Source organism: Hippopotamus amphibius, chromosome 15, assembly GCF_030028045.1.
Source record: "Hippopotamus amphibius kiboko isolate mHipAmp2 chromosome 15, mHipAmp2.hap2, whole genome shotgun sequence".
In the NCBI taxonomy this organism is placed as follows: domain Eukaryota; kingdom Metazoa; phylum Chordata; class Mammalia; order Artiodactyla; family Hippopotamidae; genus Hippopotamus; species Hippopotamus amphibius.
The window spans coordinates 28,462,605-28,483,856 of NC_080200.1; the positions used below are offsets into that span (position 1 = coordinate 28,462,605).

At 47.4% G+C, this 21,252-nt stretch overlaps 2 protein-coding genes and 1 long non-coding RNA gene across 5 annotated transcripts in view; 1 reads left to right on the forward strand and 2 right to left on the reverse strand.

The window, feature by feature from the left end:
* The window catches only part of MAPK9 (mitogen-activated protein kinase 9), a 51,671-nt gene extending 45,676 nt beyond the window's left edge, over nt 1–5,995 (reverse strand). For all 3 annotated transcript variants that reach the window (XM_057708154.1, XM_057708155.1, XM_057708156.1), the window contains exon 1: nt 5,839–5,995. The gene's annotated coding sequence lies outside the window, so the exon portion shown is untranslated. The remainder of the gene's footprint in view (nt 1–5,838) is intronic.
* A 265-nt stretch (nt 5,996–6,260) lies between these two features.
* On the forward strand, nt 6,261–11,408 carry LOC130836142 (uncharacterized). The gene is made up of 3 exons (XR_009049128.1): nt 6,261–6,458; nt 7,293–7,516; nt 10,350–11,408. It is a non-coding gene; the product is annotated as an uncharacterized LOC130836142 (long non-coding RNA).
* A 3,781-nt stretch (nt 11,409–15,189) lies between these two features.
* GFPT2 (glutamine-fructose-6-phosphate transaminase 2) overlaps nt 15,190–21,252 on the reverse strand; it is a 46,017-nt gene continuing 39,954 nt past the window's right edge. The window contains exons 16-19 of the mRNA XM_057708153.1: nt 20,557–20,684; nt 18,460–18,627; nt 17,289–17,450; nt 15,190–16,062 (exon numbers count right to left, since the gene is read on the reverse strand). Coding sequence (XP_057564136.1) covers nt 16,018–16,062; nt 17,289–17,450; nt 18,460–18,627; nt 20,557–20,684 — 503 coding nt within the window. The 3' untranslated portion in view covers nt 15,190–16,017. The remainder of the gene's footprint in view (nt 16,063–17,288; nt 17,451–18,459; nt 18,628–20,556; nt 20,685–21,252) is intronic.

Below are 21,252 nucleotides of genomic sequence, written 5' to 3' on the forward strand. Positions count from 1 at the left end.
CGACAATAAAAGTGATCAAACTGCGGACACACACAACAAACTGGGTGGGTCATAAGGGTATTATGAAATTTTAGTGACAATTTTAGTGATAAAAGCCAATTTCAAAAGGTCCATAGTGCATAATTCCATTTATACAAATTCTTGAAATGAAAAAACTGTAGAGATAGAACAGATTTGTGGTTGCCAGGGGTTATGGATGGTGGGGGGCAAGGTGGGGGGGGGGATGTGGTTATAAAGGGGTAGTACAAGGGGTGTGGGATGATGAAATGGTTCTGTATCTTGATGGTGATGGTGGTGGTATGTGAACCTCCACATGTGGTAGAATGACACAGAACTGTACAAGCTTTGTGCCAATGCTAACTGTCTGGTTCTGATATTGTACTATAGGTATATAAATATACAGCCATGGGGGGAAAGTGGGTGAAAGGTGCACAGGACCTCTCTGTACTATTTTTGCAACCTCTTGTGAATCTATAATTATTTCAAAATAAGGAATTAAAAAAGATTTGTTGAAAATATGCAGTGATCATACTGCTCTCCCATTTAAATTCCTTCAATAGTGACTGACTGCCTTGAGAGTAAAATTCTAATCCTTAGAAGAGCAGAGGAGTTCTGGAGGGCCTCTGACCCACTCTCAGGCACTATCAAACCACCTGGGAGCAGCAGAGCCCAGCTACTGCACACCTTCAGGTCTCTGCCTGAGCTGTCCCATCTGCCTGAAATGACTTCCCTCCCCCTTTTGCTCCCCTGGCCAAACTTCATCCTCCAAAGTCTAGTGCAAGCACTTGCTTCTCCTCCAAGTTTTCCTCTACAGACTTTGCTTTCGAACTGTGCCAGGCATGCCCCTTTTTTGGCACCACAACCTGTATTCATTTGCACTGCAAGTCTATCTCTACTTCTACTCTGTGAGCTTCTCAAGGGCAGAAAATGTGTCTGATCTATTTCTCAATCCTCTACTCATTCAGTACACAGTGGGTGTCCAGTAAATATGTGTTAAGGCAAAACTAAGTGGGAGAGTAAATGTGGTAAGGCAGCTTGGTGCAATGGTTAAGATTAGGACTCTGGAGTCAGAGGGCAGTGGGTCTGCCCTTTATCTGGGTGAGTGAACTTGGGCAAGTGATTACACTCATCTGTAGAGCGAGAATAACTGCAGAATCAACCTCAGAGGACAACTACCACAGTCCCCAGCACAGCACAAGGTCTCAACATCAGCTGACCTTAGGACAGATATTACCACACCCCTTCTACTTATCCCAAACAAATGTCTACATTCTGAAAATCTGAACTAAAATCTGGTAAGTGCAAGAACTGATGACATGGTTAATACTGGTGAGTACCTCAGTGAAAGATACAGTAGACAGGAGGCAATGCACAGAATTTACTTTTCATTCTAGGGTGTGGCAGGCAGATAATGTTTCAGCAAATGTTTGAAGACATCCACTTTACAACATATAACAGTAGCTATGTTTCTGAGAATTAAGAACTGGAAAAACAGATTTGATTCCAGAATCAGAGCTGGGGGATTTACTACCTGGGTTGCACCCTCATGCTTAGATACAATGAAATCAAACTAGTGGCAGCATCAGTTTAGATACACAATATTTAAGTAGTCTAACAAATTAAATCATTTACAGTTTTGTAAAAATATGTGTGTGTATGCATATGCGTGTGTATGCATATGCGTGTATATATATAAATATATATATATTTAAAGAAAAGGTGTTATTTTAAAAGCAATAATTCACAATTATTTTTTCTCTTAGAATCATCATAGAGGAGTGGAGATATTTTTTTAAATAAATTGTTCTAAAAAAAAAACATGTTTTTAAAACAAGCCCCCCTATGCTAGCCTATGGAAAGACAAACTAACAGGTGGTTTTCACCCTGTTCATTCTCCTAATAGTCAAATAATTCAGTTACAGAAATACTTCGAATAACAGCTCCACAACAGGCAAGAACCTATTCAACATAAAGAGAGTTAATATTAATGCCTCGCTTTTAAGGGGAAAAAAACAACCTCATTTGTAATCCATACATCTTTAGAATCTATTTTCACAATTCCTGAAATGTTTCGGAGTATGTAGTCTTTGCTTAAAGAAAGGTTCTAAGGTAAAATTAGCTGGGGGTAAAAAAAGGAGTGGAATATTTTATAGAATCCAAAACCAAAAAAACAAACCAAGAAACCAAACAACATTAATTAAAATCAAATTTGTTGAAGTTCACCTTCAAATGTTGGTAAATTTCCTTAGCTGTAAGGAATTCCTATGCTAAAATGAGGACTACTCATGCTCATTATTTTTATATCTATTTATTTACACCCCAACATTTTCTAAAGAGGATTTGAGGCATCAGTTAAAAATATTTTAACTGACAATCCAAAGGCCAATATAAAATCTGGAAAGGTCCACAGTCCTTTTTAAAAAGTGAATTCTTGCTAGGCAAAAGATATACAAACTTGTCCCCCAAATAATATGCCATCTTAATGAATCAATGGGTCTGGGCACTGAGCATCACAGTGTGAGCCAACTAGGACTACTTGCCTCTAGAGGAAGCGCACACCCCACTAAGAAGGCGTCCTGGATCTGTAGATCCAGCTACAAACTTTTAAGAAATACAGAGGAAACACAAGAAATCCCACTGCAGGGGTATAATCAGTAAAATCCCAATAACTGAAATGCTATTGCTTCAACAAATAAACTGCAAGGAAAAGAAAAACAGAAATGGGGGGGGGAGTGTCTACCGATTAAGAGAAATTTAAAGACATATCAACCAATCGCAATATGTGGACCTTATCTGGACCCTGATTCCAATGAAGAAACTACTAAAGAAACTATAAAATTTATGAAACAACTGGAAATTTGAATGCTGACTGGCTATTTGATGATATTAAGGAATTATTGCTTTTCCGAGTTTAAAAGAATCCTTATCTTTCAGAGACATAAACTGAAAAATTCATGGATGAAATGACATGATAGTTAGGATTTACTTGAAAATTATGGGGGTGGGGGGGGTTGAGGTGTATGGATGGGGTTAGGGATGAACAAGACTGGCCACCAGTTGGTTATTGCTGAAGCCAGATACTACTCTGTCTACTTTCATATCTGTTTGAAATTCTCATAATAAACAGCTAAGATAAAGACTAGTGTTGAAACTAGTTCATATAATCACAAAAGGCCAAATACAAATTTAATAATTCTTAAGGAAAATTATGTAAAAATGTCACCCTCTTAACCAAGTATAACTACACCAGTTAAAACTAGAAATAGAAATTTAGATTAGATTAGAAATAGCTACCTTCCTGCCAAATCAGTAGTGTTAAGAAAAAAAATGTGGTTTTGTTTTACCTTATGCATCATGAAATAAATTGGTTTACTTGCTATTAACTGCTTCATCTGGCACTTTTCTCTATCCAGAAAATTAAGAAATGTTATTTTAAATAGACAAATTGAGGCATACCCTCTAACATTTATTTAGGGAGGACAAATAAACACATTTTAATCTGTCAACAAATCAAAATGGCATCCTGAAAATTAAATCCTCAGGAATGGATTCTCCTCAGGGGACCCAGGAGAATCAAAGCTCTTCGGGAAGACTATGCCAAAACAGGATTATTTTTAACCCTGCAGGATCCTTTAGAAGGAAAAAAAAAGAGGGTTAAATGAAGGCAAACACTATCTAGACTGGATGTTGCTCTTCCAGAACAAACGAAGAGCCAAAAGAGAATACTGAGAGCTGAGGGACCCAGGAAAGAAAGCTAGTCTGGGGGAGACCTGGGTTCAAACTTCACTTGCCAGGGGCTTGCTATGAAACAGACTGCTGAAACTCTGGGAACCTCTGTTTCCTCCTCTGCATAAATGGGCTTCATAGCTGCTATCATAGGGCTCCAGTGACAATTAAAGAAAGAGTACCTGGACAAACAGGGCCTAGCTCCTCTCGCCTTGGGCTACCTTTCCAGCTCATTGCAACTCTTCCCTCCTATACAACCTGCCCTGGAGGTTGACAATCAACAAAGCTGAATGAGGCCTGTATTTTGCTTGGTTCACAGCATTTAAAACATTTTAAAATTAGCTACTGCCAACATTTAAAAACTAAGAGAGTGTAAATACAAATGTCGAGTTCTGACTTCTTTCTAAAAATTGCTGGGTAAGCTGGGTCTGGTTCTCCAGGGTCCCTACTACTCCAAGCTCTTACACCTGGCCCCACAGGCTGCTTCTGACCCACATTGGGCTAAAGTTCTTCCTTCCCCCTGCCCTTTCCCACCCCTTGCCTCCCCCACCTGATGAGTTTCTCATCACCATGCAAGGCTCAACTCCAGCAGCACCCATCACCTCCTCAAAATTTCCACGGCACAGCCCCTCCTCTACAGCAAGCTGTCCTAGCACTGTCTACGTCTGACGTCTCCACTGGGATCCTGGACTCTGTGAAGGAAGAGACCCTGTTGCTATTGCCTTTGTGTCCCCAGGGCCGAGCCAAAAGCCTGACCTAGATAATGCAGAATTCAGTAAATGTCTCCTGAATGTGTGGAAGGAAGTTAGAGCTAAAATAGTATAAAAATGTAAGATTTTATATCACAGCTTGTTCTGACAGTTACCAAATAAAGGGGTCAAGAACATTAAAATGTTTCACAAAATGAAAGCAAGCTTCCACCTGCACACAAGTTTCACAAGTCAGTCAGAAATCATTAAACAAACAGATAAAGCAGAGGCAACAGACGGGCAGGGTCATTCATTCATTCACTGAACTGATATTAGAGTACTTACTGTGTGCTTTCTAAGCACGGGGGATAAAGCAGTAGACAAATCAGACAACTACCTGTTTTCATAAAGCTACATCCTAGTGGGAGAGACAGAAAATAAACGGGCAAATCAATAGAATAGTTTCAAACCAGATACTAGGAAAAAAATTAAACGACATAATGAGATAGAGTGACTAAGGGAAGAAAGGGTGCTCAAGGAAGGCATCGTGTAAAGTGAGACATCTGGCCAGAAGTACCAGAAGGTGCCAGCTGTGCAAAGATCCAGGAGACAACGCCAATCACTGGACACAGCAGGTGCAAAGGTCCTGAGGTAGATAAGAGTGAAAGTTCAAGGCAAGTAAGATGGGCGGGATAGGAGAACAGTGCTCGGTTGGGGAAGGGGTTGGGGTGGGTTGCGCAGGGCCCGCTCTGGCGTTGCTGGGCACTGAGTTTGCCATGACAAGGCACTGGAGGACCGTGAGGATGGGAAGCTCTGGGATGATGGGGAGGGGGTTCCTGCCATATTCGAACCAGCAAGGGGCGGTATCCCGCCCAATTCTTCAAAATCGTGCACTGGGCTCCTGCCCAGGCGCTTTCACAAACATTTATATAGCCTAACAACAACAGTGTCCAAAAGGGAAGACATTTCCCCCACTCTGGCAAGGGGAAAACCGAGGAACAGCGAGGGTCAGTGCCTTTGCCAAGGTCGCAGGCACCAGATCCCAGTCTTATGACCATCCCGGAGCGGGGGTGCAGCAGTGTGCCCAACAATCGGGGGTGGGGGCGGGGCGGGGGCGGGGGGTGGCGCCCGCAGACCCCGCGGCGGGTCTGCCGGGGCCCCACTAGGCAGCGGGCCCTCCACGCTGAGGTGCTGACAGCCGCGAGCGAGGAGTGACTGCGGCAGCCCTGAGCACAAGGGGCTGCGACCCGGGTCGCCACGCCCCGCAGACCGCGGTCGGCCCCACGCAAGCCGGTCCGCCCGCCGCCCGCCCCGCGCCGCCTGCCGCCGCCGCGGACCCTGGCGGCGAGGGCCTCCCGCCTGCCCCCCGCGGCGAGGCTCGGCCGGGAGTCCCCGCGGGGCCTAACCCACCCGCCGCGCTCACCTCGCCTCCCCGCCGCCGCGCCGATGGGAGAAGGCAGGCGGGCGGACTGGCGGCGCTGCGCGCTGGCGGCTCCGCTGCCCCGGCTCGGCCGGCCGCCCCGCCCCGCTCCGCCCCGCCGCCGCCGCCGCCGCCGCCGCCACCGCCACCGCCGCAGTGGGTGTGAGGGGCGCCGGGGCGCTGAGGGCCCTTCCGGTCTGGCTCTCTTCTCCTCCGCCGCCGCCGCCGCGGCGCCCGGCCTGAGCGACCCGCGCGTCGACCAATCAGCGCGCAGCAAACCTCACGGGCGCGGCCAATCGCGCGAGCGGGGCAGGGGCGGACGCCGGCCGGGCGGCCTGGGCGGGGCGGGGGGCGGAGCCAGGGCGCTCAGTGCCGGGTTCGGGTGCCGCGCAGCGGCTCGGGTCAGCGCGGTACTGACGCAGGCCCCGCTCGGCGCGCTCGCTGAGCTCGCTGTCCCGCACCGGGGCCCGTGGCGCCGCGGCCGAACCCGGAGCCGGGAGGCGGTGAAGGGGGCGGGCTGGCTTGACCGAAAGCCGGGCCGCTACTGGGCTGCCGGTGCAGGCTGGCGGCGGCGAGTCGGCCTGGAGGGAGACGGAGCCGGCCCATCTCGGGGGAAGCCCAGGGTGAGGGCGAGGGGAAGCTGCGGCCTTGGCGTCCAGGACCGGGGGGCTGAGGCGGCTAGCGAGTGGGGACGGGGGGAGGGGACCTTGGATGCCTCTGCTCGCTGTGATAGAATTTGTAGGGGTGCTGCCAGCAGTGGGGGAGGGGGATGCGAGGAGATGGCCGTGTGCAGACACAGTTCCCTGCAGGTCACTCAACGCGGGGAAGAGAAGACAGGCTGGTGCGCCTGGAGCAGAGTTCAAGCCTCTGTCTCAGAGGAGCATGGCGAAGTCGTCAATGCACGGAAGGGACTACAGTGCTGGGGGCCCCCAGGACCTGGGGTTTGTTGACAGTGACCTTCCGAGGCATCTCCCACAGGCCTCTGGGTCTGCTTCCAGCAGGTCTGGAGTCATGCAAAATGATGGGAGAGGTGTTGTCAGATCCGGGTTTGGATGAGCAAAGCTGGAAGTGAGGCAAGGAGGCTGGACACATTGGGGAAAGGCTCAGAGGTCCGCGGATGGGGTGGGGGAATTGGACTTTGGGGATGGGGAGACTGGTGGACTGTGAAGGAGGGATAGCCCTCACAGGGTGGCCAGGGCAGGGGCCAAACTGAGGGGAAGGAGCAGGACTGCAGAGCGGGAAGTTAAGGGGCCGAGGGGCACGGAACAGGGTGGCAGAATTTGGGGAGTGTGGCAAGCCTGTGACCCAGGGCCAGGCTGGGGGCACCAGGACCACAGAAGAGGGTTAGGGTGGAGGAAGGGATCCAGGTACAGTGTCCCCCTTAGGCCACGCCCACCTTGGCTACCAGAACAAGTTTTCTAAAACTGAGTACGGTCCATCCCTGCTTGAAATTGTAGCTCCTGAGTGTTGCCTGCATTGAGGAGGGCTCACCTGACAGGCTCCTGCCCACACCCAACGGTACACCCACCTGGGGGTGCACAACAGAAAACAGCAAAAATTGCCACCATCAAGGATTATGGGAAACTAATGAGGTCTGGTTGTCAGAACTGCGGTTTTACAAAGGAGCACTCATTCTCAGATACACTCCAGCCCTGACTTTGTAGCACTCACCCCTCGGAAAGTGAGTACCAAAAATCATTGTACACACATACACACCTATATGCATTTCATGCTGAGTTTTCTGAAAAGATTCTGGTTTTTTTTTTCTTTCTGGCTTATGAAGTACAGCGAACATTTATGGACACAGAGCTGAGGTGATAGGGTGGGGGGCGGGGAGCTGGTCTGTGCTTGGAAGAGAGCACAGAATGCCAGTTCAGGCCAACAAGTGAGAAGATCCTACCACAAGTGTGGTGAGAACTGCAAGGGTGGGGGAGGGGGGACACATGAGCCCTGACAGCTGATCTAGCTTGCCAGATGGGGAGAAGCAGTTGAGGAAGGACTCCTGGACAGGAGGAAGTCCCAGCTGAGGCTGGAAAACCAGCAGGAACATGTTGGGCCAGTGTTTTAGGCAGAAAGGGCACTCAGACCCAGAGGTTCAGAAGTGTGGACCTGCATGCTGTGTTCAGGGAGCCACACATCACCTAGTGTTGTTGGAGATGGAGGCGGGTACTGGAGAGTTATGAGGCCTCTGAGGTGGGTGGATTAGCACAGCTGACTGGAGGTGCATAATCTAGCTTCAGCTCACTGATATGCCTCGTTTAACCCTGAGAGTTGTTTGTTTCTTTGTTTTTTAAGTTTTTTAGTTGCCGACATTTAAAAATTGGGAGCTTTCACCTTGAAAACTCAGTTGCTGGTTTCTCTTGAGTAGTTAAAGCTCTGGCAACGTGGGACCCACATTCCCATAGTGGTCAGCTGGAACTGAGTGGGAGCCGACCCTTTGGGTGAGACCCCTAGTTCACCACAGTCTCCACAACTCCCTATTACTCACAGCTGCCTGCAACTTCACTCATCCCTTACCTGCTAGACCTTGGGGCATTGCAAGGTGGAGACCTGGCTGTGAAGGTAAAGGGCAGCTCTTGTGGTGTGTTAAGAAAGGAAGTGAGCAGTGTGATTAGATGTTTATTTTGGAAAGATCACTAGGGCACCTGAAGTTTCAGGGATGAGGGGCTTAACATCACAGGACCAATTAGGGAGCTACTGCAAAGGCCCTTGTAAGAAAAGATGAGGTCTGGCCCGGGGCCAAGGCAGCAGGTGTCAAAAGGAAGGAACCGATTTTAAAACTGTTTCAAGACTTCAGGGAAATGCAAATTAAATTACAACTCACTATCACTACACACCCCACTAGGACGGCTGTATTAAAAAACACAGTAGCAAGTGTTGGTGATGATGTGGAGCGAATGAAACTCCCATATCTGCTGGTGTAAAAGCAAAGTGATTTATCCACTTTGGAAAAGAGTTTGATAGTATCTAATAACGTTAAACGTATACCTGTCATATCACCCAGCAATCCCATTCCTGGATATATGCCCAAGAGAAATAAAAGCCTGTTCACACAAAGAGCTCACGTGAATGTTCATAGCACCTTTATTCAAAACAGTTTAAAACTAGAAACAACCCACGTGTCCATAATTCAGTGAAGGAAAGACAAACTGTGGTACATCCGTGCAGTAGGATATTACCAGACAACAGAAAGGACTGGCCTGGTACCAAGTGCACAACATGGATAAGTACTAAGAACATGGTAAGTAAAAGAAGCCAAGCATAAGACCACCTATGATTCCATTTAAATGAACTTATGGAAAAAGCAGAGTCACCACAGTGATTGCCAAAGGTCAAGTGGTGGGGAGGGGAATGACTCCCGGGAGCCACGAGTGAATTTTTGCGGATGATGGGTATACTCTATTTGTATTATAATTATGGTGGCCTTCACACCACTATACATGTGTCAAAACTCAGAACTGTACACATAAGAAAGGATGGCTTTTAATGTGTGTAAGTTATACAAAACAAACGATGTAAAGGGATACAAAAAACTGTTTAAGAGGCGGAATTGTCAGGTCTTAGAGGTAGGATGTAGGGGTGAGAGAGGGGGATTAATCAGAGAGGAAAACGTGGCTTGGTTTTTGGCTGGGGACTTCTGCCCTGGGCCTGCTCACGCTTTTGCCGAGGCTCTTTAGAGCCTGTTTCTGGCTGCCCTCCCCTGCCCTTGACGCTGCAGCCAGCAGAGCAGACCCTGCCCACCTGCCCACCTCACGTGGGCCTCTTCACCTGGGTTCCAGTCAGGCTCTCCACTTAGTTGTGCTCCTCGGGGCGACAGATTAGCTTTTTAGAGGCTCAGTTCCACGGGGAGCTGGCCATCGGTGGAGACCCCAAGCTGATGGGGGTGCCGTAAGGACTCAAGGAGAGAAGCACCAAATGCATGGCTGCTTTTGCCCCCCACACCACCACTTTGCCTGTGCTCCCCCCACTCTGCTAACCCCTCCTCTCTCTTCTCCCCAGCCCTTACCAGGACCAGAGATGTGCCAGAGGGTTCAAGTCAATACTGTTTTAGTTGTGTGTTATAGAAAGCCACACTGCACTTAAACCAATGGGGACAATTTGGGGGAATTTCCTGCATTGTTGCACCTGAGGGAGAGCAGGGGTAGAGCTGATCTCAGTACTGCAGGTGTGAGAGCCAGGCTGAGGCCTTGGAAGCCAGAGGCAGGCTCTCTATCCCATCCCATTCCTCTGTCAGCTCCCTTCTCCCCATGTCACCTTCTGCTCTTCCACCACCTAAGGGCAGTCGGAGGACTCTGATTGCTCCCCCTTGCAGGACTGCCACCCCTGTGCTGGTCAGTCAGGCTCATGTGAGGACATGGCAGGAGAAAGGGCAGAAAACAGTTGGGAAAGGCAGACGTCTGGGTTTTATTCTCTGGTGATAAGCAACAGAGTGTCTGAGCTGGGGGCATGGCTGAAGGCATGGGAGCTGTAAGACTAAATGCTGAATAGAGTGACCCTCAGCCCTCCTCTTCCAGGTATCTCGCAGAGCACCAGCCACTAGACCCTTGCTCAAAGGCAAGGGACTGGAAAGTTCTTCTCTGGAAGTCTTACCAGCCCTGAAGCCTAGAGGAAAGGCCTGACCTCCATCCCCCCACAAGCCCCCTTTCAGACTGACCGGCAGTGTATCTCGGCATCAAGATAAGCCGCACTGTGTGCTCAGGACTTTCCACCTACCTTGAATCTGACTGGACAGCCCAAGGTCACATGGCAAAGAAAACTAAGACAATCAAACAGAAAACTGCAACTTGAAAGGAACAGAGACCATATAGAGAAGGAAATTCCAAAAGAAAAAAAAAATTATTGCAGACTTCAGAGAGTATGAAAAAACATTGCATCCTTGAAACAAGAACCACCATGAAAAAAAATTCAGCCCACAGATTATATCTTGCTCTCTCAGCTGAGATGGCCTAGAAGCAATGACATCCTAGGAGTAAAAACACACCCAGAGCCCAGGTCTTGTTTTCTAAGGCCATTCTCAGATAAAGGAAACCAGGGATCCTTGGAGCAATGGCTGATTCTAGGGCAGGGGCGGGGAATATACAAGATGAGCCTAGAGCAGGTTGTAGCGCAAGAAGGGAAGTGCTTACAGAGTAACACACACAAATGAGGGGGCATGTCCCAGGAGCCAACTGAAAGAGCTCCCAATAGCCATAGCTGGAACAATTCGAACAAAATAAGTAACATGGTACTGGGTTATGACTCAAAGTATAAAATATCCATTAGGGGACTTAGGTGGCGCAGTGGTTAAGAATCCGCCTGCCAATTCAGGGGACATGGGTTCGAGCCTGCTCTGGGAAGATCCCACATGCTGCAGAGCAACTAAGCCCGTGTGCCACAACTATTGAGCCTGTGCTCTAGAGCCTGTGGGCCACAACTATTGAGCCCGTGTGCCGCAACTAGTGAAGCCCACACGCCTAGAACCCGTGCTCTGCAACAAGAGAGGCCACTGCAATGAGGAGCCTGTGCACCACAATGAAGAGTAATCCCTGCTCACCACAACTAGAGAAAGCCCGTGTGCAACAAAAAAGATCCAACACAGCCAATCAACAAATTAAATAAGTAAATAAATATATTTTAAAAATCCATTAGTTTCATAGTAAGAGAAATAAATGATTTAACAAAAAAAGTGGGGAAGAACAGACAAACTCCCTACTCTTTAAGTGTGGTATAGGCATAGTGGCTTCCTTCCAAAGAATTCAGATGGAAAGGGGGGGAAAAATAGGGTCCCTGACAAACACTGCTTCAGTCAGGTGACCATGGTGAACATGACAGTGATAACACTTGTTGAAAATATGTGCCCTTGATATGAGGTGATGAGAATGGCATTTTACTTCTGCGGTCTTTCTCCCCAAAACACAGAGCACCAGTTTAACCATAAGACCAACACCAGACAAATCCAAATGTAGGACAGTCTATCAATATGAAATACCTACCAATAGTCCTTAAAACTGTCAAGGTAATCAAAAACAAGGAAAGTCTGAGAAACTGTCACAGCCAGAAGGAGCACAAGGAGACATGTGATGTCCTTGAATAGGAAAAGGGAATTAGATACAAATTAAGGAGATATGAATAAAATATGGACTTTAGTTAATTAAAAATATTGTATGTATTTAAAAATATATATACATATCTATATATCTATCTCTATCATCTATCTATACCTATCATCTATCTCTATCTATCTATCTATCTATCTATCTATCTATCTATCATCTATCTATCTATCATCTATCATCTATCATCTATCTATCTATCATCCATCTATCTATCTATCTATCTATCTATCTATCTATCTATCTATCTATCTATCTATCTATCTATCCAGAGCCAGAAAAAGAGCTCTTGGAAATTAAATAATTTGGCAGAAATGAAAAATCTTGGTAGTAGACAGGTTGGGAGAGAAAATTGAAGAAATCTCCCAATTAGTAGAGCAAAAAGATAAAATGAACAATAGAAAGTTTAAGAAATGACAGGCCATTCCAGCAGCTTCACCTCTGCAGTCAAATGCTCTACGCCTGAGCAATACCCCCCAGCAGCTTCACCTCTGAATAACAGAGAGGCTAGAGAAACAAAAAGAAATCTATAAAAAAGTAATTCAAGAAAACATCCCAGACTTGAAGGTCATAATTAACGAGACTGAAATCAACACTAAATGAAAAGAGATCCAAGACACTTTGTTGTGATATTTCAGAACACAGGAACAAAAGGAAGGAAATAAACAGGTCACTGACAAGGCACACAAGAGTGACTTTGGACTCCTCAACTGCAATACTGAGAACAAGATAAGGGAGCCTTACCTTTATGACTCTGAAAAAAGTTTTTATCTGCTAATTCTATAATTAGCTAAATCCCCAATCAAGTGTGAGTAATAAAGTCATTTCCCGACATGCAAGGTCTAAAACTTTTACTTCCCAGCATCTTTACTCAAGAAGGATGTTCTCCACCAAAACAAAAAAGGAAACTCAGAGGAAGGAAGACACAAGGGACAGGAAGCAAGAGACATGAGAGATGAGGAGGGAATCCCCTGGAGGATGGTCAAAGATGGTCCCAAGGTGACAGCTCTGCAGCAGATGTGTGGGGTAACTGAGCCACACTGCACAGCGCACTGTTCTTCACCAAGAATCCCCCTTCCATCAGGCCACCTTCATTTTTTTTTAAGCCCTTTATTGGAGTATAATTGCTTTACACTGTTGTGCCAGTTTCTGCTGTACACCAAAGTGAATCAGCTGTATTTATACATATATCCTCAATCCCCACCCTCCTGCTACTCCCTCCCCCCCCAATCCCACCCTTCTAAGTCATCACCCATCATTGAGTTGATCTCCCTATGTTATGCAGCAACTTCCCACTAGCTATCTGTTTTACATTTGGTAGTGTATATATGGCAATGCTACTGTCTCACTTCATCCCAGCTTCTTCTTCTTCCCCCCCAGCCCCCACCCTGTGCCCTCAAGTCTGTTCTCTACATCTGCATCTTTATTCTTGCCCTGTCACTGGGTTCATCAGTACCGTATTTTTAGATTCCATATATATGAGATAGAAAACGGTATTTGTTTTTCTCTTTCTGGCTTACTTCGCTCTGTATGACAGACTCTAGGTCCATCCACCTCGCTACAAATAACTCAATATATTCCATTGTATATATGTCAGGCCACCTTCTTAACCCGATGACAGAACGCCCAGGAGAACTTGGCCCAGACTCTCAACAGTACTTGGCTTGTCTTGACCATGTGCTGATGAGGGTCTCTCCCCTCCGGTTCTGCTGAGGACACGCATATCACTCAGAAGTTTTCAGCTCTTCCCTGAGAGCAGGAGGTAGACCACGTGGGCTCAGAAATAGAAAGGACAGATCAGCCCACTCTCACTGACCAGACTTCTGCTGCATGTCCAGCGCCTGGTCTACACCTCAGTTTTCCCAGGCACCCAACTGCAGAGAACCCTGTGTTTCCCAAGACTCACTTGTGGCCCTGCTCACTAGTTCTCCAGAAGGGGCCTTGTCACCTCCCAGAGAAGCGGAAGTCAGACCAAGACTGCTCTGCTCACCTCCTCCTGGAGCCTCCGCCAAGCGGGGGCAGTGCTGCCCGCTCCTTGCCTGGCTGGTGTATGCTTGCCCTCCGATTTCAAGACTAGGCAGTATTATTGTTTAAGTATTATTGTATGAGGCAGATACACAGGTAGAACTCTCAAGAAAAGCAAGGGAACAATTAGCACAGAAGTCAGGATGGTCATCACCTCTCAGGTGTTAAGAATGAAATACATTTTTCTGATTCTTGTTCAGATAAAAATGTTCTGCCTAGTTTGTAGTCTCCTAACCTCAGAAGTTGTATTGGCCATTGTTTGGTCAGGAAGACAGAAACCAGAACAGGCATATCCAACAGGACTTACACCCTTGTCACTTTGTGAGAAGGGCAGGAGTGAGGTCAGAGAATACCATCATGGCCCCTTGGGTTCCTGCCAGTTCTCTAGAATTGGGATTTTGGAGAAGCCACAGGAAAGCTCTGCTGGTGGCCACCACAGCCTGGAGCACTGAGTGATGGGTGAGTTTTAGGGAGTACCGCCATAGTGGGTGTTTTGGTGCTAAGGGCCACAACAGGACCTCCTGTCTGCCTCTGCCAGAGCAGAAATAAGTGATATGAATAAGTGATATGAATTTCTCAATGGGTAATATATTTTCTAAACTGTCCTTCAAATCTCCCAGGAGTGCCTCTTACTGGTGGAATTTAACTGGGAAACGTGGTTCCCAGGTTTCCAACCCCTGGGATAAAGGGGACAGCATAGCAGTGGATGGAAAAGTCACTAAGTAGCCCACAGGCAATCCAGAACAAAGATATGATGGGATTCTACAGCTACACAAACTAATCAGTTGCCACGAAGACACCATTGGAGCTGTCTGGGATAGCACTTTTCGTTGGGCGCCACATTCCAACTCCACAAGAACTCTACCTGTGGCTTTCTATCTTCCTGCCTGATTCTGTTCATAAAGCTGGTGACTTTATAGGCTCGTTGGGGGGAAAAAGTACCAGTTTGTGTTTCACCTCTGCATGCTGCGTTCAGGCTCTGGGCAATCATCTCCAAATAGCTGATCAGTGGATTTTCATCCCAGAGCCCCACATCGCCTGCATTTTGTTCCATTCTGTTCAAATAGTCCTCTTTTCATCCTAGAAGCACACAGGTCACGGGTGTGGGGACAATGCCAGTGGCTACCAGCAAACAGGGCTACCCCACAAGATACTGCCGAGTTCATTGAGGAGCCCTCAAAAGCCATGTATGCAAAAAGAATGAGATTGACACACATCCACACACACAAGACAAAAAAACTGTACTGTATTTATTGTCTTAAAATTGCATAGTACTTTGATTGTGCATGCTTTTAAACAGATAACCCACTTGAAACTACCCTTTTGCATGGGATTTTTCATGTTGTTTTACTATGGGCAGGAGCAGGGACCAAAATGCTGCCTGGGCTTAAAAAGAAGCATGATCAGATGAAAGAGAAGTTGGAGAGTCGGAGAGATTTAGATGAGAAGACGCTGTTGAAGGGAGTTGAGATTTGGCAGGACTTATGGGAGGCATAGGAAGATGGTGGGAGGGGGCTTCCCTGAAGTCAGGGGAGAGGACTCAGGAGCGGCCAAGAGAGGATGGAAAGGAGAAAGGAGTCCAGAGGGGCAACGCCTGGCACTCAAATCTGAGATGAAGGCTCCCTGCCAAGAGACTGGGAGCACTGGGTAGCCTGAGGGCACAGTCTGCGTGTCACCTCAGCTCCAGAAAGCCACATACTAGAAAAATAACTTAAAAGCTATACAATTGTTATTATAAATATTTTGTTTTTAAAACTAGCTAGTGTTGGTTAAAAAAGGTTCACAGTTACTCTGAAGAGAGCTGTATCTCTATTGCACGGTATTGGAAATGTCTGCTCAGATCCCCATGTGTAAACAATGATTCCCTTCTCTGGCAACTTCAGGACACAGAGAAACACTACCTGCTGTAAGCAAAGCACTTGGGTACAAGGCACGTCAAAGCCGTCAAGCTCTACTGGGATCTACTCAGAACACGCAGAATGCCAGCTTTTCTTCCTACTTAGTGTCACTGGGACAGGTCTTGAATCAGACTAAAGGTGATGATGGTCTCCTCACACTCTTGTTCTCATTCCACGGTTACCGACTTGGCCAGATTTCTGGGGAAGTCAACCTAAAATGACAGAAAGTAGCTGTTCAGGACCCCACAGGTCTCAGCAACACACTGTGTTATAAAGCCTACTCTCAGAGCACTTGACTACAAGGAGACAGGTGTTCTTGGGCACCTCCAACCATGAGCTCGTTGAGACCTGCCTCTTGGAAGTCGTTTCTTATTCCAGAAACTTCACTGAACTGTTTAATGTTTAGTTTATGCAATAAACATTTATGGTGCACCTGATATGTGTCATGTAGTATTAACATTATTAAAAGGTTATGATTCATGCTAATAGAAACAGCTAGTGCAATTTGTACTGTTAAAAGTTCACCTTTCTTGGAAGTAGATGCATGAAATTATTGGCTGAGGGTGCGTATTGGGAAGGAAATGTGAGCATGGTTGATAAAGTGGGCTTCAACTTTATCTACAGAGTCATATTTCATTTACAGTAACATTAAAAAAGAGAAGAAACATATGACAAAATGCTAGCAAATGTCAATGCTGCATGATATATATACCATCAGATGCTTGTTATATTGTTTTTGGTCTTGATGTGTGTTTTTTAAAGCTTCTCAAAATAAAACGGTAAGAAAACCTGTTTATTTGCACACATACTTTCTGGTGAGGTCATAAATTGGGTCTTTTCTGGAACAGAAATTGACAACATAGGAGTCCAAAATGTTGAACGATTTGCTAGACTGAGGATAAATCTTCTAACATGGAAGGAAGATGTATGTACAAAGATAATCCACTGCAATTGTTATTTATGCAGTTATTCCAAAAAAATTAAAGACAGTTTAAATCAGAGAAGACTGGTTAAGTAATTGTTAAAATCTGTGTAAGACTGCAGCGGAATATTGTGCAAAGATCAAACGTTGCTTACAGGTTCCAGAGGTGAGAAAACATTTGTAATACACTAAAAAGAAAGTTATAAAATTTCATCCTTGATACTGTCTCAAAAAAAATCTTTAAAAATTCACAGGCACAAGGAAAAGACTGGAATAAAATATTACATTCGCTAATTAACACTGCCTCCGGGTGAGGAGCTGAGGGTTTACTACGGTCTCCATACATCTTGCAGTTCCCATCTTGTTTTCAGGGGGTATGTTCCTTTAAAAACAGTTATTTTAAATGAAAATACTTCTCTTATGAATATTTATGCCAAATAAGTATTTAAGAACCGAATGGAACTCTGGGGTTATATCTCTCCCCTTTGCTGGGTGAGGTGCGGTTCTTAGACGTACATCATATCCTCGGAGCACAGCCAGGTGGAAGGAGAGGAGCTGCAGTGGAATCACACTCAGGATGCCCTGGAGGCAGTCCACCGTGTGGGGCAGCTCGATGGTTTTATATGCAAACTGGGAACTTTCCGTGTCGTCCTTGGAGCACAGTATAATCGGGCGACCCTAAGATGGAGAAACGTGATCACAAGATTCAGATTATCTCTGAAAGAAGCCATCCTTCACACACAACAGAGTGTCTGAGATCAACATATTGCGATAATAACAGCGATCTTTTGTTTTTGCTGGAGGTATGGGTGAGGCGATATATATGATCTGTGTAAAGGACAAAGAGTTTGGAGGCTTTTTGGCGAGGTTCCTATGCTTCCCTGGTGGCGGGGGGGTCACCCTCCTGCTGCGTTTATTTAGCACCCATTTATCGGGTGGCTCCAATGTGCTCTGCAAAGAGCAGGAGCTCTCACCCTTTACTCTAGGGGCTCAGAGTCAAGTGGTAGGAAAACAAAAACATAAATAAGCAAACCAATAAATAACACTGCATGTCAGATGAATGCCACCAAGGCAGGAAAACCCCATAACATGATTGGGAGAGAGTAGTGAGGTCTGCGAAGCTCTCTAAAATGGAGACATTTGTACTGAGGTCTGAAAGATGAGAGGCCAACTCCCCGAAGAAGTGTGGGAAGAAGGTTCGGGGCACAGATAGCAGCCTGTGTTTTACAGAAAATGGGGGGGGTGGGAACTCCTGAATTTGGATCCAGTTGGTCAGACGAGTGGGTGGCCTAGGAAACCCAAAGATCGCAGCTAGAGGCTGAAGTGAGAGCCATGTTGTGGAAGACAGTGCCCTTCACCTGTGAAATTGATCTCTGGGTGGCCAGTATCAGAGCTGCTCCCAGGGCTCTCCACCAAACCTCCTCTGGTCTCCAGGCCTGGGATCCAGGACCCCCCTGGACAATGCGGATCCCGGGGCCTCACCTGGGAGCTTCTGTGGGCATGGCCACAGGCTGGCCAGTCCCTTTCTGAATGTGCACCATGCGTGAGGGACCCCAGGAGAGGGTGTGCACTCACACCTGCTCCCCAGTGGGAATACCCATCGCTGGTGCTGGCCGATGGTGGGTGAGGTGGGCATGTGTGGGAGAGAACAGGAGAGAAGTGGCCCAGCCTGGCAGAAAACCCTCACCTGGCGGGCCGTGACCTGCTGCAGGGCATTCTGGCATTTAGCAAAACAAGGATCCTTCATGATGACCATGATGACGGGCATCTGCTTGTCAATCAATGCCAGGGGCCCGTGCTTCAGCTCCCCAGCCAGGATGCCTTCTGAGTGCATGTAGGTTATCTCTTTAATTTTCTGGGGAAACATGACGTGGGATCACTGTCACACTGGGAAGACAGGGAGCAGGTCAGCCAGAGCGGAGAAAGGGGAGCTGGGGAAGGGGTGATTCCAGGAAGCAGGGAGCTGAGGGCCACAAGGCAGATGGACACGTGGAGCGGTCAACAGCACAGAGGGCAGCCAGCAAGGCCAGGGCCAGGGGAGAGGGCTGGCTGCTGTCCTGAGCAGGCACAAAGCCCAGCACGCAGCCTGCTCCCCCAGACCAGCTCTGGGGCGCAGGCTCCCTCTTGGATGGACACGTCAGTGTTAGTCTAGCTTTCCCCTTTCCTCTCTGTAGCCAGCCCCACAGCGTCCCTAACAGTTATAATTTGTAATGATGGCCTTGTATTCTGCATTTTCATTCAATTACCCCCAATCCTAGATCATTAATAACTTCTAAAGGGTTGCTCCAACTTAACTATCAAGCAAAATCACATATACACAGGGGCGTTAATGGAGTTTCCCCCCTATGTTTAGAGAGACCCATTGTTTTCAGTTACCATTAAACCCACATCATGGAACTGGTGAGAGTGTTGAAGAAAACATTTCTCAACTCCCCTAGAACTATTTATTTGGGTCAGGGAAACATTCTCAGGAGTGTGGCTCTACCCTGGATGCCTCAGACAGCTGGAGTGCGAGTACCCAAGTCACCGCAGAGGGGCCACTGACTTGTGCCAGCCGCAGCGTAAAAGCGCCTTTCTTCCCCCCGGGACTAACTTGGAGACACACTTGCATACGCATCTTTCACCAGCACACTCAGGAGCTGCAGCGGAGCACCCCGCACCAGACTGCAGGAGCACACAGGTGGGGTGCCCAAAGTATGCCCCACCCAGGCACTGCCTCTATTGCCCCTGAGAAGCAGTGTGCCTGGCCCCTCAAATGCCTTTGGCAGGGGTCAGAATCTCTGTTGGAAGGATGTGGCAGCTGGAGCTCACTGCAGTCAGGCAGCTCATGGCTTGTGCCTCACCCCCACTCCCTACCTCCTGTAATACTCTGAATGTTTCCCGTACCTGGCATTGGTCTTTCACATGGGGGTGGTGGTGGGGTGCAGCCACTTGCTCCCACAGGGAGAGAAGGGGAGCCAAGCTGATTTACACATGATGCCCATGTCTGGGTACCAAATGCTGCCTCACCTGTGACATTGTCTCCCGTTTACCTTGCGTGAGCATCCGACCCATAAACGGCAAGTGGATAGTGCGTAAAGGGCAACCACTAGGCTCGGGTCCCTGGATATCGCTTCCCACCCTCTCAGTAGCCCCATGGTCCTGGCATCTTCCCCTACTCCACCAGCTTTCTCTCAGTCCAGTATGGATCTTTATTGCTGCGGTAGGCAAAACAGCCAGTCGCTGATGCAAAAAATGCAGGGCTTTCAATGCTCATTCCTGAAGGATCCCAGATCCCCTTGGAAGTTTTGAGGAGTAACAGGAAACTCTGCAGAGACCCGACCCTGCAGTTCTGGTCTGCCCAAATCCTCCCACGCAGACTGCTTGTGGTAGCCAGAAAAAGCAAAGTCCAAATGGAGGACCTGAGTTCAAATCTTAGGCTGATCGCTTCCACTATGTAATCTTGAACAAGAAGAATTTTTTGGAGGCTCAGTTTCCTCCTGGGTAAAACGTGAACGATAACTGCCAACCTCTCAGAAGATGCTCATGAGGTATGAATGGGCTCTCCCAGATGGAGCCTGGCGCAGGTTGACACCTCAGGGGCTCTCAGAAGGGTGCCTTGCCCCTTTCTCTTCAGGAAATCGGGACCCCTAATCTCCATGTCAGAACATCTGGTTAGTGAGCAACACCCTTCCCTCCCCTAGCCCAATGCCCTGCCCTCCTTCCTGCTGGTTTCTTGGGGTGTCTCCCATGCCTGCCCTCATGCAGGGGCCAGTGGAAGTGGGGGTTGGGCAGAGGGGCTCACCAGGGCTCCTTCCAGGCACGTGGCATAGTTATAGCCCCGCCCCATGACCAGGAGAGACCTCTGTGTGTAGAGCTCCAGGGCTAGGTCGTGGATCTTCTCATCCAGTGACAACACTTCCTTGATCAGCTCTAAGGCAAGCACACAGCAGAGGGAGAGAGCCAGTCACACCAATTATGAAACAAGATTCACAAAGAAAAGTTATGGTGTATAAGACAAGGTTTTGGAATTCACATCACTGAAATACTTGCCTTCCTTGCATTAGTTTAAGAGGAATTTAAACATAGATTATGGGAAATAGCTTGAGCTATTGGCCAGGATTTTATTGCGATGGTGATTTGTATTTCTGTTCATAGTTTCCTGGGCACATAAGGTACGCAGGGAAATGTTATTTCTAGCTCCATTTTACAGGCAAGGCAACAGAGGTTCCGAGAGGCTAAATCCCCAGCTGGCCAGCCACAGAGCTGACACTCCAGATTAACACCCCTCATCTGGGCCAAATGCTATGCCTGGGAACAAAGCCAGCGTAGGTTTGACCAGCACGTCTCAATCGTTTTGGTCTCGGGAGTCCCCTATACTCTTAACATTTACGGTGAATTTCTAAGAGCCTTTATTTTTATGGTTATATCTATCAATATTTACCAGATGAGAAGCTGAGAAAATGAAAGATACTTATTCACTCATTTAAAAATAACAATA